The sequence below is a fragment of the Chrysemys picta genome, chromosome 16 (assembly GCF_011386835.1).
Source record: "Chrysemys picta bellii isolate R12L10 chromosome 16, ASM1138683v2, whole genome shotgun sequence".
NCBI lineage: Eukaryota > Metazoa > Chordata > Testudines > Emydidae > Chrysemys > Chrysemys picta.
Window position 1 is genome coordinate 11,255,222 of NC_088806.1, and position 16,201 is coordinate 11,271,422.

At 46.4% G+C, this 16,201-nt stretch overlaps 2 protein-coding genes and 1 long non-coding RNA gene across 5 annotated transcripts in view; 2 read left to right on the forward strand and 1 right to left on the reverse strand.

Moving 5' to 3' along the window:
- LOC135972074 (zinc finger protein 271-like) overlaps nucleotides 1–16,201 on the forward strand; it is a 312,092-nt gene that overhangs the window by 229,795 nt on the left and 66,096 nt on the right. The gene's annotated exons all lie outside the window — the stretch shown is intronic.
- Nucleotides 1–16,201, reverse strand: part of LOC135976000 (uncharacterized) — a 262,775-nt gene that overhangs the window by 162,968 nt on the left and 83,606 nt on the right. The window lies entirely within an intron of this gene.
- LOC101953204 (zinc finger protein 501-like) overlaps nucleotides 1–16,201 on the forward strand; it is a 58,035-nt gene that overhangs the window by 27,829 nt on the left and 14,005 nt on the right. Inside the window, exon 6 of one of the 3 annotated variants that reach the window (XM_042847839.2) lies at nucleotides 281–1,466. In XM_042847839.2, the coding sequence (XP_042703773.2) occupies nucleotides 281–1,466 (1,186 nt within the window). Of the gene's footprint in view, nucleotides 1–280; nucleotides 4,895–16,201 lie in introns of those variants that run through there. The other 2 variants (XM_065569579.1, XM_065569580.1) reach the window with 2 other exon arrangements.

Sequence of the window (16,201 nt, forward strand, 5' to 3'; positions counted from 1 at the left end):
TCAGGATTGTTTCCTGCAGATGTGGAATCATTACGGCAGATGTCACTCATGGCATCCCTCCTATTCTGACTGACAACTGGCAGCAGATCCCGCCCCGATCTCGCTTTCCCCTGAGTGTTCTGGTGAGATGCGGACCAAAACTGATCCCTTCCTCTCTCGTCTGTGGGAAGGGTTTGGGGAAAATCAGCACCTGATAGGTTTGATCTCTCCCACACATATTTTGGTTTGTTCATTCCTTTTTCCATTCCTCTCTCTGAGATGTCCTTTCTTTCTGGCGCAGGGACTGACCTATGTCTGGATTCTCTCTGTCTCCCATCAGGTGATGGGATGGTGAGTGAGAATGAGGAGGAGAAACCCCATCAGGAAGATGCTGAGCAAGTAGAACCACATGGAATGTTATCAGGAAGATCCAAAGGGAATGTTTCCGGGAGTAGTGCACTCCGAGAAAAAGCAAAAGCCTGTGAGACTCAGGAGAGGTCAGAGGAAAACTTTAGTAGCCACTCAGACCTAATAACAAGCAACAGAATCAACTTGAAAGAGAGACACTACACATGCTCCGAGTGTGGGAAAAGCTTCAGTTGGAGCTCAGATCTTGTTGCACATAGGAGAATCCACATGGGCGAGAAACCTTATGGACGCTCTGAGTGTGGGAAACGCATCATCGATAGTTCAACCCTCATCTCACATCAGCGAATCCATACAGGAGAGATGCCCCACACATGCTCTGAGTGCGGAAAAAGCTTCAGTCGGAGCTCACACCTTATCACACATCGTAGAATCCACACAGGAGAGACGCCCTACACATGCTCTGAGTGTGGGAAAAGCTTCAATCACAGCTCAAACCTTATCACACATCGTAGAATCCACACAGGAGAGATGCCCTACACATGCTCTGAGTGCGGGAAAAGCTTCAGTTGTAGCTCACACCTTATCAGACATCAGAAAATGCACACAGGGGAGACGCCCTACACATGCTCTGAGTGTGGGAAAAGCTTCAATCAGAGCTCAAACCTTATCACACATCGTAGAATCCACACAGGAGAGACGCCCTACACATGCTCTGAGTGCGGGAAAAGCTTCAGTTGTAGCTCACACCTTATCAGACATCAGAAAATGCACACAGGGGAGAAGCCCTACACATGCTCTGAGTGCGGGAAAAGCTTCAGTTGTAGCTCACACCTTATCACTCATCAGAGAATCCACACAGGGGAGAAGCCCTACACATGCTCTGAGTGTGGGAAAAGCTTCAGTCACAGCTCTGCCCTGTTCACACATCAGAGAATCCACACAGGAGAGACGCCCTACACATGCTCTGAGTGCGGGAAAAGCTTCAATCAGAGCTCAAACTTTATCACACATCGTAGAATCCACACAGGAGAGAAGCCCTACACATGCTCTGTGTGTGGGAAAAGCTTCAGTGATAGCTCAAGCCTTATTAGACATCAGAAAATCCACATGAGAGAGAAGTGTAATAAATCCCCTGACTAGGGCTGGCTTTTAAATCACATTTGCTAATTCCCACATAGTGATTTTTGCACCATCTTCACTGTGGTCTCTCAGATCCACCATATGAGTTGCCTGCTTCTGCCTTTTGCAGCTTACCTTCTTTGGGGTCAGTCTTGTGATCTTTTCTATCAACTACTTTTGAGTTGTAGGAGTGTGTGTCCCTCCAGCCAGTAATGTTCATCAGCTCCAGGTGGGAGAGAGAGGTTTGATCCCAACAAGCTACACTGCGGCAAAAACTACCTGTACCTTACATCCACTCGGACTGCACATGGCGTTGGCTCCTCAAGTTAGTGATCTTGGTGTAAAAAGAAAATTCTAGTTGTAGAGCAGATGCAGCCCAGGTGCAGTGGTTGGCATTAGCTTTCCCCTTGACCTGACCTAAACAAACCCTGAGCATCACGGTTATACTGTTCCCCCATTTCAAAGCAATTGTTAGTCATCAAGTTCCCCCTTCGGGAACAAATTGTTTCATTCCCATTTGCTCTGATGTTGCTTCAGGTTGTGTTGGAGAGCAGATATTTTTACTACTGTTTTCCTCACTTAAAATATATTAAACTATAACAAAGAGCAGGAACAGGGCAGGGATAGCGAAAAATGTCATTTCACCCTCTGTAACAAAAGAAGAAGATCGGGTAAGTCAGAGGGATTTCCTTATTCCCCATCACCATCCCAATCCCCCTGTTGTTCAATTGGTTAGGACAATATTTTTTCTAAAGGGCTGGGAAGAGGATTCCCTAGTAAATGACTTGGAACTAAGCAAAATGCCCATGCATTGGGCTTCCAAAGCAGTTGTGGCCCAGGCCCTGCAGGAGGTCACTCCTGAAGATATCGCCTTCCTAGTCAGCTGCATGTTGCCTATTATTTGGGAAAGGCAATCCCTATCTAGGTAGAGATGGGAAAAATGGAAGTGACATTTCTGTTCAACTCTCCCCTGGGAGAAACTGCAAATGTGTAGAAAATGAAATCCATATTGAATGTGATATAGCTGCAGAAAGATATCTATTTTTAATAGATACCTGACATTTTGTGTCTTACATGGATTCTAAGCCGTACCTGAATTTAGGTCCTAATTTAAATCTGTGCCACCAGATTAAAGAAATAAAAGGGCATATTTGGGGGAGTTATACCTCACTATCGCTACTGATATGTTGTGTGGTTGGTGAAGAATTCTACGCTAGAGAAGTGTAAAATTACTCCAAGTAAGGTCAAAGATTTGACAGGAACTCAGGTAGAAATTGCAGGTACTGGTGGTTGATTTTTCACCCCAAAGATACCCCAGAGATAGAAGCTATGGTGACCTGTTGCCAAGGTAACTATTTTTAGAACACTCCTCCCTTGTTAAGTGGCATTGGTCACACTCCTAAAGGATGCCATGATTAAATTGGGCACGACTGTCTTTTACCATTTGGATCCAAAGTTTCATGAAGCACAGAGAGAAACAGCTGATTCCTTCAGAAACATTCCATGCTCGGCAAATAATGGTAGCCAGTATCTGTGGTTTGGTCTCTTCGTTTTTCTTATTAAAATTAATGCATTTGTATCACTTCTCCTCCTGCTGCTACTTTGAAAGATTAGAAAGTGTGAAAATCAAGGGAAAACTGCCCTATAGGTTTATATTTTGTAATCTTTGAATAAGTTGTTACCAGCGACCATTAAGTTAAACATGAAGTTATTTAGTGTAACGGAAGAGGCTGATCATGTAATAACTTTCAGTGTTACAATATAATTCAGGTTTCTTCTAGTCCCCTCCTACTACATAGGAAATGGTGGCTAATCCTGAAATTAAAACCTCACTCCAAAGGAGTTAGTGGAGGAATATGTGACAGAAATAGCATGTGTGAGAATAGAGACCCAGTATAGATGGTAAAATGGAATTTATTATGATAAGTTTTAAAATAAATCTTCCCTTAAGAGGAAAATTGCAGGAGACAAGATGTGGAACCTTTTACCCAGTTAGAGGGTAACAACCACAGAGTTCTCCAGGTCTCTTGTTTGCAAAGCAAAGATGTCACATCAGGCAGGAGATGTCAAAATCTAAAATGGTGATTGATGTGTGATAGTAGCTTTTCTGGGTTGGTGTTTGGTTTTTTAATTTAATTTAAATTTTGCAACCAGTTATTTTTATAGGTGCTGAGGCCCCTTTTCTTTTTGAGCACAGCTGTTTAACCCTCAGGCCTGGCTCTGGAAACTCCCCAAAACTGGCCTTGTGTTTCTTTCATGTTTGATATCTTTGGGGTTCACACATCCACACTACATGCAGTTCACAGCAACAGATACTTTGAGAAACCTGCTGGGTTAAGCGGACCTTTTCCAAACGCACATTGGCCCAAAGTCTGCCTCAATTCAGCTGGATTGGGACACATTTGTATGAAAGGAGTGGTTCACACCTGATTTGCCCAGAGACCTTGGGGGAGGTGTGGTAAGATAGGGTAAGCAGGAATCCACAACAATAAAGTTAAAGGTAAGGGTGACAGACCTTCACCTTGCAGGTCAACAAGCCTGTTCTGCTCATCCCCTCTGACACATCTGGCACTGGTCACTCTCAGGCAGCATGCTGGGCTAGATGGACCATTGGTCTGACCCAGTATGACCAGTCTTGCGCTCTTCTGTAAGCCATCTAGCGCCTGGTCTACACTGGCAAGTTTCTGCGCAGTAAAGCAGCTTTCTGCACTGTAACTCCTGAGGTGTACACACTGCCAAGCCACTTACTGCGCAGAAACTGAGCAGTTGCAGCGCTGTAAAGAAACCACCCCGACGAGAGGTGTACAGCTTCCTGCGCCGGGGCTATAGTGCCGCGGTGCCAGTGTAGACACCCTGGTCGATTACAGCGCTGTGATTGGCCTCCGGGGGGTGTCCCGCAATCCCTGTTCTCGCCTCTCTGGTCATCGGTTTGAACTCTACTGCACTGCCCTCAGGTGACCAACCATTAAATTCCTTGGGAATTTTTAAAGTCCCCTTCCTGTTTGCTTGGTGATGCATGCAGTGGTCTCAGTGTATCTTTCCAGGTGACCATGCCTGCTCCACGCACCAGGCGATCCCCTGCTTGAAGCAATGTTTAAATGTTGGACCTCATTAGCATTTGGGGAGAGGAGGCTGTTGTAGCTCTAAGGATTAATATGCTTATTTGCATAGATATATGGAAGTTAGAAAGTAAACAGCTTTAACAGCTTTTGCATTAGCTTCCTCTGCCAGAGGTGTGACATTAGTTTCCCCTGTCAGAGGCACCACCAAAGGTGTGATCCTATATCTTTCAACACCAGGTCATTAAAACATTAAAACATTAACCAAAGCTTTGCAGCACATAAGCATGTATTGCCATATATATATATATCTTGAATAACTGTGATACAATTATAATTTTGTAATTCTAAATAAATCTTTAACTATACCTGTCTCAGTGTAAGCTTCCTGTCATACCCCCAAAGGTCCTTTTATAAACTCTGTAAAGCCTAATTCAAAACAGGCTAAACTGTCCAGTCCCAGCTGTGCTCCAGCCACAGAAATTATGATACATATAGACAGATTTCACGATGCATGAGAGAAAGGGGCCATGACCAGGACACGCTGCAATGCAGGGTCAAAGTGAAGGAGCTGTGGAACGCCTACTCCATGGCATGGGAGGCAAACCGCTGCTCCGGTGCTGCACCCACCAGCTCCCAGTTCTACAAAGAGCTGGATGCGATACTCGGTGATGACCCCACCTCCATTACGAAGGCCACTGTGGATACTTGGGTGGCTCATGTGCCAGTTGACAGTGGACCGAGTCAGTAGGGGGAAATCTTGGATGAGGATGTGGAGGCGGAGGGAGACCCAGAGGCAGAGGATGAGTTGGAGGTCAGAGATGCATGCAGCCAGGAGTTCTTCTCTACCCTGGAGGAGGCTAGCCAGTCACAGCTCTCAGAGTTTGGTGAAGCACAAACAGGAGAGGAGGCCCCTGGTAAGTGGCTTTGATTTTGGGAATCACTGAAGCGAGTTGTTGGGGGCAGGAGGGTTGCAAAAAGCAGGCTTGTGTCTGTATGATGTGCATACCACCACATGCCCAGTCTCAGCGGCGGAACAGGTTGATGATTGACTCCCTCACTTCATGGGAATCTGCGCCAGAGATCTCCATGAAACTCTCATGGAGATACAGGATAATCCGCTGCCGCAGGTTCTTTGGCAGAGCTGCTTTGTTTCTTGCCCCATTAAGGGTAACTTTCCTGCACTACTCTGCCATCATGGGAGGGCCGGGGGGGGCCATTGCTGCTCACACAGGTGAGCCACATAAGGGCCAGGGTGGAAGCCGCAGTCTTGGACAAGACCCTCTGTCATAACTATAAAGGGAAGGGTAACAGCCCTCCTGTGTACAATACTATAAAATCCCTCCTGGCCAGAGACTCCAAAATCCTTTTACCTGTAAAGGGTTAAGAAGCTCAGGTAACCTGGCTGACACCTGACCCAAAGGACCAATAAGGGGACAAGATGCTTTAAAATCTTGGTGGGGGGAAGGTTTTTGTTTGTGCTCTTTGTTTTGGTGGTTGTTCGCTCTTGGGACTAAGAGGGACCAGACATCAATCCATGTTCTCCAAATCTTTCTGAACAAGTCTCTCATATTTCAAACTTGTAAGTACAGCCAGGCAAGGCGTGTTAGTTTTATCTTTGTTTTCTCAACTTGTAAATGTACCTTTTACTAGGGTGTTTACCTCGGTTTGCTGTAACTTTGAACCTAAGGCTAGAGGGGGTTCCTCTGAGCTCTTTAAGTTTGATTACCCTGTAAAGCTATTTCCCATCCTGATTTTACAGAGATGATTTTTACCTTTTTCTTTAATTAAAAGCCTTCTTTTTAAGAACCTGATTGATTTTTCCTTGTTTTTAGATCCAAGGGGGTTGGATCTTGATCCACCAGGACTTGGTGGGAGAAAGGAGGGGGGATGGTTAATTTCTCCTTGTTTTAAGATCCAAGGGGTTTGGACCTGTATTCACCAGGGAATTGGTGAAGAGTCTCTCAAGGCTACCCAGGGAAGGGAATTAGCACATTGGGAGTGGTGGCAGTGGACCAGATCTAAGCTGGTAGTTAACTTAGAAGTTTTCATGCAGGCCCTCACATCTGTACCCTAAAGTTCAGAGTGGGGAAGGAGCCTTGACATGGTGGCAGAGCGGTGGGATCATTTTAAACCAAAAGCCAGTAAGATTTTTTTCCTCCTTTCTAGCTGCTTAGAAAGCAGAGCTGAAGGTAGATGCATATCTTATCTCTCCTTGCCTGAAAGCAGAGGTGTTAAGTTTTTTTAACAAGGGTCTTTGTTAAGAGAAGGGGTCAAGCAGTGAGCAAACAGCTGGCAAAGGGAATTTACAAGCTGAATTGTTTTTTTTTCTTTCTACCTCTCAGGGATAGTTAGTTAGAAAGTCTCTGTTAACTAAGCAGCCCCTGAGCTGAGTGCATCCCAGTTTCAGTGATCTGCAGAGGGGTGTGGCCCAGCATAAGAAAGCAGGAAAATGACTACCAGTGAAGCAGCAAACAAACTAGAACTGGCTAGACTGGAAGCAACAGAGAAAGAAAATGAACATAAGAGACAGCCAGAATTAAAACAATTAGAAATTAATGCAGAAAAAGCCAGGGAAGAAGCTGCCTACAAGAGAGCTATGGAGCAAAAAGAAAAAGAGATGGAGGAGAGAGAAAAAGAAAGGAAGCATGAACTGGAATTAGCAAGGGCTAGGCAGAGTAATCCAGCCAACCCTAGCAACCCCTCTCCAGGTACCACTTCCAATCCCAGAAAATTCCCAACAAGGCAGGTGATGATACTGAGGCCTTCTTAGAAAATTTTGAAAGGGCCTGCCTTGGATACAGCATCACTACAGACCAGTACATGGTAGAGCTGAGGCCGCAGTTCAGTGGACCCTTAGCAGAGGTGGTGGCTGAAATGCCTAAGGAACACATGAACAGTTATGAACTTTTTAAAAACAAGGCCAGAATCAGAATGGGGCTAACACCCGAGCATGCCCGTCAGCGGTTCAGAGCCCTAAGGTGGAAACCAGACGTGTCATTTACCCGACATGCCTACCACATTGACAAAAATTGTGATGCCTGGGTATCAGGAGCAAATGTTAAATCTCTGGAAGATCTGTTTTTCCTAGTGAAAATGGAGCAGTTCTTAGAGGGTGTTCCTGAGGAAATAGAAAGGTACATCCTAGATGGGAAGCCCAAAACTGTAACCGAGATGGGGGAGATTGGAGCCAAATGGGTGGAGGTGGCAGAAAAGAAAAAAACTAGTAGCAGTTGGAGTGAATATCAGAAGGGGCAACCCAAAACAAAACCTTACCACTGGGGACAATCCAAGGCCCCACCTACCTCCCAAGGGAAACCCCAGATGCCTTCTCACCCCACCACACCAGTATCCACCAACCAACATTGCCCCGGTGATACCTTAGCAGGGCAATGTTTTAAATGTAATGAACTCGGACTTATAAAGGCCCACTGCCCCAAGAACCCCAACCGATTACAGTTCATTACACCACAATCACACCAAAGATCCCCAGGTCCAGATGTCTCTCAAATACCCTTGGAGCAAAAGGAAACCTTGAGAGTGGGTGGAAAGAAGGTTATCACGTGGAGGGGCACTGGGGCACAAGTGTCGACTATCCACCAATCCCTAGTGGACCCTGAACTCATCAACTCAGAGGCTCCGGTGACAATTCAACCCTTCATGTCACACTCTGTAACCTTGCCTACAGCCAAGTTGCATGTCCAGAACAAGGGGCTGGTCAGGAATGTGGACTTTTGCAGTCTATGACCATTATCCCATCCCCATGCTGCCTGGGGAAGACTTGGCCAACCATGTGAAGCTAGCCAAGAGGGTGGGAATGGTCACCCGCAGCCAGGCTAAGCAAGCTTTCACACCCATCCCTGTTCCTGAGCCATCCACCAGGGCCCCGTCTGTGTTATCAGAGACCCAGACAGAGGTGGTGGAACCAGATCCCCTGCCAACGACTGCAACAGCCATAGTGGATCCAATCACAGAGACCCAGCCAAAGCCAGTCCCAGAACCGGAACTGGCAACACAACCAGCGCCAGAACCATTGCCAGCACGGAGTACAGCGTTTGCAAACCCGTCTACAACTCCAATGCCAGAGGGCACCAGCGAGCCTGAAATGGCAGAAACAGTAGATAACTCTACCCAAGAGGCTCAGCCAGAGCCTGAAATACCACATAGTGCACCAGCAGACAGCGGTTCACCATCAACGGAAACAGCCCCAGCACCTGCATCGCTTCCAGAGGGATCAAGCCCCAGTCCACAGTCCAAGGAGGAACTGATGTCTCCAGCATCAAGGGAACAGTTCCAGGCCGAACAGGAAGCAGATGACAGCCTTCAGAAAGCTTGGGCGGCGGCACGGAGCACCCCACCGCCTCTCAGCTCTTCTAACCGATCCCGGTTTGTTGTAGAACAAGGACTTTTATACAAGGAGACTCTTTCTTGTGGGCACCAGGAAGACCAGCATCCTCAAAGACAGTTGGTAGTTCCCACTAAGTATCGGGTAAAGCTCTTGAGCTTAGCCCATGATCATCCCAGTGGCCATTCTGGAGTGAACAGAACCAAAGACCGGTTGGGGAAGTCCTTCCACTTGGAGGGAATGGGCAAGGACATTGCTAATTATGTGGTGTGAGGTGTGCCAACGAGTGGGAAAGCCCCAAGACCAGGTCAAAGCCCCTCTCCAGCCACTACCCATAATTGAGGTCCCATTTCAGCGAGTAGCTGTGGATATTCTGGGTCCTTTCCCAAAGAAGACACCCAGAGGAAAGCAGTACATACTGACTTTCATGGATTTTGCTACCCGATGGCCGGAAGCAGTACCCTTAAGCAACACCAGGGCTAAAAGTGTGTGCCAGGCATTAGCAGACATTTTTGCCAGGGTAGGTTGGCCCTCCGACATCCTTACAGATTTGGGAACTAATTTCCTGGCAGGGACCATGAAAAACCTGTGGGAAACTCATGGGGTGAATCACTTGGTTGCCACCCCTTATCACCATCAAACGAATGGCCTGGTGGAGAGGTTTAATGGAACTTTGGGGGCCATGATACGTAAATTCGTAAATGAACACTCCAATGATTGGGACCTAGTGTTACAGCAGTTGCTTTTTGCCTACAGGGTTTAGGGTTTTCACCATTTGAACGTGTGTATGGCCACGAGGTTAAGGGGCCATTACAGTTGGTGAAGCAGCAATGGGAGGGGTTTACGCCTTCTCCAGGAACTAGACTTTGTAAGCAACCTACAAAGCACCCTCCGACACTCTTTAGCCCTTGCTAAAGAAAACCTAAAGGATGCTCAGGAAGAGGAAAAGGCCTGGTATGATAAACATTCCAGAGAACGGTCCTTCAAAGTAGGAGAACAAGTCATGGTCTTAAAGGCACTCCAGGCCCATAAAATGGAAGCGTCGTGGGAAGGACCATTCACGGTCCAGGAGCGCCTAGGAACTGTTAACTATCTCATAGCCTCCCCCCCCCCCAACATAAAGCCTAAGGTATACCATGTTAATTCTCTTAAGACCTTTTATTCCAGAGAATTAAAGGTTTTCCAGTTTACAGCCCAGGAAACAGATGACACTGAGTGGCCTGAAGGTGTCTACTACGAAGGAAAAAGTGATGGTGGCGTGGAAGAGGTGAACCTCTCCACGACCCTTGGATGTCTGCAGCGACAGCAGATCAAGGAGCCGTGCACTAGCTTTGCGCTAATGTTCTCAGCCACCCCAGGATGGACCGAACGGGCATACCACTCCATTGACACAGATAATGCTCACCGAATTAGAACCCCACCGTACCGGGAGTCACCTCATGCCCAAACTGCTATAAAAAGGGAGATCCAGGACATGCTACAGATGGGTATAATCCGCCCCTCTAAGAGGCATCTCCAGTGATTCTAGTTCCCAAACCAGATGGGGAAATACGCTTTTGCGTGGACTACCGTAAGCTAAATGCTGTAACTCGTCCTGACAACTATCCAATGCCACGCACAGATGAGCTATTGGAGAAATTGGGACATGCCCAATTCATCTCTACTTTAGACTTAACCAAGGGGTACAGGCAAGTACCACTAGATGAAACCGCCAAAGAAAGGTCAGCCTTCGTCACCCAGGCAGGGGTGTATGAATTCAATGTACTCCCTTTCGGGCTGCGAAATGCACCCGCCACCTTCCAAAGATTTGTAGATGGTCTCCTAGCGGGATTGGGATCTGCAGTTGCCTACCTCGATGATGTGGCCATTTTTTCTGATTCATGAGCAGAACACCTGGAGCACCTGGAAAAAGTCTTCGAGCACACCAGGCAGGCAGGACTAACTGATAAGGCTAAAAAGTGTCAAATAGGCCAAAACAAAGTGACTTACCTGGGGCACCAGGTGGGTCAAGGAACTATAAATCCCCTACAGGCCAAAGTGGATGCTATCCAAAAGTGGCCGGTTCCAAAGTCAAAGAAACAGGTCCATCCTTCTTAGGCTTGGCCGGCTATTATAGGCGATTTGTACCACACTACAGCCAAATCGCCACCCCACTGACAGACCTAACCAGAAAGAAACAGCCAAATGCAGTTCAGTGGACTGATGAGTGTCAAAAGGCTTTTAACCAGCTTAAGGCGACAATCATGTCGGACCCTGTGCTAAGGGCACCAGACTTTGACAAACTGTTCCTAGTAACCACAGATGCGTCCGAGCAGGGTGTGGGAGCAGTTTTAATGCAGGAAGGACCGGATCAAGAATTCCATCCTGTTGTGTTTCTCAGCAAGAAACTGTCTGAGAGGGAAAGCCACTGGTCAATCAGCGAAAAGGAATGCTACGCCATTGTGTACGCACTGGAAAAGCTATGCCTATACGTTTGGGGATGGCGTTTCCAACTTCAAACCGACCATGCTGCGCTAACGTGGCTTCATACCACCAAGGGGAATAACAAAAAACTTCTTCAGTGGAGTTTAGCTTTCCAAGATTTCGATTTTGAAATACTACACATTTCAGGAGCTTCTAACAAAGTGGCTGATGCACTCTCCCGGGAAAGTTTCCCAGAATCAACTGGTTAAAAATTGTTCTTGGAATGTGGGACATATTGTTAGTATTTATATAATCAGTACTATGTCTAAAGGTGCATGTGTCTTATTAACTCTGTTTTCTCCTAGAGCTCCAGGAAGAAATCACAGCCAGTGTGGAAACAGCTGTCCAACACTATCTGTGATTTGGGGGGCGTGTCATAACTATAAAGGGAAGGGTAACAGCCCTCCTGTGTACAATACTATAAAATCCCTCCTGGCCAGAGACTCCAAAATCCTTTTACCTGTAAAGGGTTAAGAAGCTCAGGTAACCTGGCTGGCATCTGACCGAAAGGACCAATAAGGGAAAAGATACTTTCAAATCTTGGTGGGGGGAAGGTTTTTGTTTGTGCTTTGTTTTGGTGGTTGTTCGCTCTTGGGACTAAGAGGGACCAGGCATCAATCCATGTTCTCCAAATCTTTCTGAACAAGTCTCTCATATTTCAAACTTGTAAGTACAGCCAGGCAAGGTGTTTTTATCTTTGTTTTCTCAACCTGTAAATGTACCTTTTACTAAGGTGTTTACCTCTGTTTGCTGTAACTTTGAATCTAAAGCTAGAGGGGGTTCCTCTGAGCTCTTTAATTTGATTACCCTGTAAAGTTATTTCCCATCCTGATTTTACAGAGATGATTTTTACCTTTTTCTTTAATTAAAAGCCTTCTTTTTAAGAACCTGATTGATTTTTCCTTGTTTTTACATCCAAGGGGGTTAGATCTTGATCCACCAGGAGTTAGTGAGAGAAAGGAGGGGGGATGGTTAATTTCTCCTTGTTTTAAGATCCAAGGGGTTTGGATCTGTATTCACCAGGGAATTGGTGAAAAGTCTCTGAAGGCTACCCAGGGAAGGGAATTAGCTTTGGGAGTGATGGCAGTGGACCAGATCTAAGCTGGTAGTTAAGCTTAGAAGTTTTCATGCAGGCCCCAACATTTGTACCCTAAAGTTCAAAGTGGGGAAGCAGCCTTGACAACACCATAGATTACAAACGTTTGTCACGTCCTGTCCCCTCCCTATCTCCCACCACCTCTAGCAGCTCCCACCCTCCTATGCCTTTACTGCTCCTCTCCCTCCAAGCAGAACCCATCACCAGCTCCCTGATAATCCCTTACCTGAGCCAGGTCCATTGCAGCCATTTCCTTCCCCCTGGGAGGATGGGATGATCTGGAGCGAAATGTGGGCGTTATTCTGTAGCCTGCCACGGAGAGAAGGGCAATGTGAGAGAATTCAGATGGGGCTTTTGTCCACTCCACAAGCCAATTCCCCCCAGATTTTTCCCTGCTAATGGACATTCTAGGTTCTGCCACACTGCGAAGCACAGAGTGACCTTATTCCAGTACAGGCCTAGCCCCCTCCCACCAGGGTGTAACCCTCTGACACATGGTGAAACCCTCCCAGTAGCAGAGTCTCTCTGTTACACTTATCAAGTTTGCGGAGGATACCAAGCTGGGAGGAATTGCAAGTGCTTTGGAGAATAGGATTAAAATTCAAAATGATCTGGACAAACTGGAGAAATGGTCTGACGTAAATAGGATGAAATTCAATAAGGACAAATCCAAAGTACTTCACTTAGGAAGGAACAAGCAGTTGCACACATACAAAATGGGAAATGACTGCCTAGGAAGGAGTACTGTGGAAAGGGATCTGCGGGGTCACAGTGGATCACAAGCTAAATACGAATCAACAGAGTTATATTGTTGCAAAAAAAAGCAAACATCATTCTGGGATGTATTAGCAGGAGTATTGTAAGCAAGACACGAGAAGTAATTCTTCCGCTCTACTCCGTGCTGATTAGGCCTCAACTGGAGCAGTGTGTCCAGCTCTGGGCACCACATTTCAGGAAAGATGTGGACAAATTGGAGAAAGTCCAGAGAAGACCAACAAAAATGATGAAAGGTCTAGAAAACATGACCTATGAGGGAAGATTGAAAAAATTGTGTTTGTTGAGTCTGGAGAAGAGAAGACTGAGAAGGGACATGATCAGAGTTTTCAAGTACATAAAATGTTGTTACAAGGAGGAGGGAGAAAAATTGTTGTTCTTAACCTCTGAGGATAGCGCGAAAAGCAATGGGCTTAAATTGCAGAAAGGGAGGTTTAGGTCCGACATTAGGAAAAACTTCCTAACTGTCTGTAGTTAAGTACTGAAATAAGTTGCCTAGGGAGGTTGTGGAATCTCCATCATTGGGGATTTTTAAGAGCAAGCTGGACAAACACCTGTCAGGGATGGGCTAGATAATATTTCGTCCTGCCTTGAATGCAGGGGACAGGAGTAGATGACCTCTCGAGGTCTCTTCCAGTTCTATGATTCTATGAACCAAAGGCCAGAGAAGAGCAGAATCAAAGGAGTCACTTTGGGGGATTCTCCCTATCATTGTCCCCAAGGCATCTGTCTCAGGTTTACTAAGTTGTTTGATGCTCCAGCCTTTATAGAGTCTCTCCTGGGAGTGCCCCCTTTAATGGGCTGGGCGTAGTTGTAGCTTTTGGCAAGCGTGACCCTGGGGGCTCTGAGACTGGGCCTCCTTGTCTCAGCACACCTTGTTTCTTTCTGTGGCTCCCCAGCGAGTCCAGATGAGTAGATACTCCTGATAGAACCTGTGAACATAAGAACGGCCCACTGTGTCAGACCAATGGTCCATCTAGCTCAGTGGCCAATGCCAGGTGCTTCAGAGGGAATGAAGAGAACAGGGAATCATCAAGTGATCCATCCCATCACCCATTCCCAACTTCTGGCAAACAGAGGCCAGAGACACCATCCCTGTCTGTGACACTGGCAGATGAGGTGTTAGCTCTTGCAAAAGCCCCCATGTCGTAATTGAACATGGACAAACGCATATCTGGAATCAGTCTGACTCACCAGCGTTAGTATTATTAAAACAGGTATTAGAATGACAAGAATGTGTTTAGACTTTATTGAGTTGCTGCCTGGGTTAATAACTGACTAGTTGCATTGTGAGCCTCTGTGGCTATTTAAATCACCAGACAGGGGAGAGACTTTACCTAGGGGAAGTGCTGATTGGCAACAGAATGCATTATACCCTGCCTGGCAGGAAAGGTCCATCAACACCAGATAGAGTATTATGGGACATTAAAGAAGACACAAGACTGTTGTTGTGCTCTTGACCTCTCATTCGCTGAGTTTGCAGCTATGAGCACATGGCAGAAAGAGGATAAAAAAACCCATGCTGAAGGAACTGATTATCTGTATGCTGCTTCGACTCTGGGGGGGCAAAGTTTCTAGGCATAAGGAAGAGATTCTCAGCTCCTTATCCTGGGTTAGTCCTTAAGAATATGTAGAGATTGCTTATTATAGAACATGGGTAGGCAACCTATGGCACGTGTGCCAAAGGCAGCATGCAAGCTGATTTTCAGTGGCACTCACACTGCCCGGGTCCTGGCCACCGGTCCGGGGGGCTCTGCATTTTCATTTAATTTTAAATGAAGCTTCTTAAACATTTTAAAAACCGTAGTTACTTTACATACAACAATAGTTTAGTGATATATTATAGACTTCTAGAAAGAGACCTTCTAAAAACATTAAAATGGATTATTGGCATGCAAAACCTTAAATTAGAGTGACTAAATGAAGACTCGGCACATCACTTCTGAAAGGTTGCCGACCTCTGTTATAGAAGCTTCCATTGCCTTTTGAAATTTAAGGCTGTAACTCGTCTGCATCTGCTTTAACCTGCTTTAACTTTGTAAACCATTCTCACTTTGTTTTAAATAAATCTCAATACAGGTTATGACAGGACTGGCTACAAGTGTTGTCTTTGTGGGAGATCTAAGATTCAATTGACCTAAGGAAGTGACTGATCCTTTGGGACTGGCAGTAACCTGAACATTGCTGTGATTCGTGGTGTAAGGCAGTGGTTCTCAACCAGGGGTCTGGAGCCCGCTGGGGGGCCACGAGCAGTTATTGGGGGGCTGCCAAGCAAGGCCAGCATTAGACTTGCCGAGGCCCAGGGCAGAAAGCTGAAGTCCCAGCGCATGGGGCTGAAGTCCAGGGCCCCTGAGCCCCACCACAAGGAGCTAAAACCAAAGCCTAAGCAATGTAGTTTTGTGGGGGCCCCTGTGGCATGGGGCCCCAGGCAGTTGCCCTGGTTGCTTCCTCCTAACGCCAGCCCTAGCTTTTGGATGCAGAAAACCAGTATTGTGGCTCACATGGGCCATGGAGTTTTTATAGTATGTTGGGGGACCTCAGAAAGAAAAAGGTTGAGAACCCCTGGAGTAAGGGACCATCTGTCACAAAGGTGAGCTCACCTGCGTGGTGAGATATATGGGATGACCCAAGGGAACTATCTGTGATTCCACATTAATGCTGTTACAGTGCCTGAAGCGTTTACACTGGATACGTGGTTGGTGAAATCTACATGTAGACCTCACAACCAACTTGGGGTTTGTTCCCTGCTTTTTATCAGTCTGCCTGAGGCTGGTGCTCATGCTCTCGAGTCACTGAAGAAAGCAAAAACAACGAGGAGTCCTCGTGGCACCTTAGAGACTAACAAATGTATTTGGGCATAAGTTTCTGTGGGCTAGAACCCACTTCATCAGATGCATGGAGTGAAAAATACAGGAGCAGGTATACATGAAAGGATAGTGTTGCTTTACCAAGTGTGAGGTCAGTCTAATGAGATAAATCCATTACCAGCAGGAAACC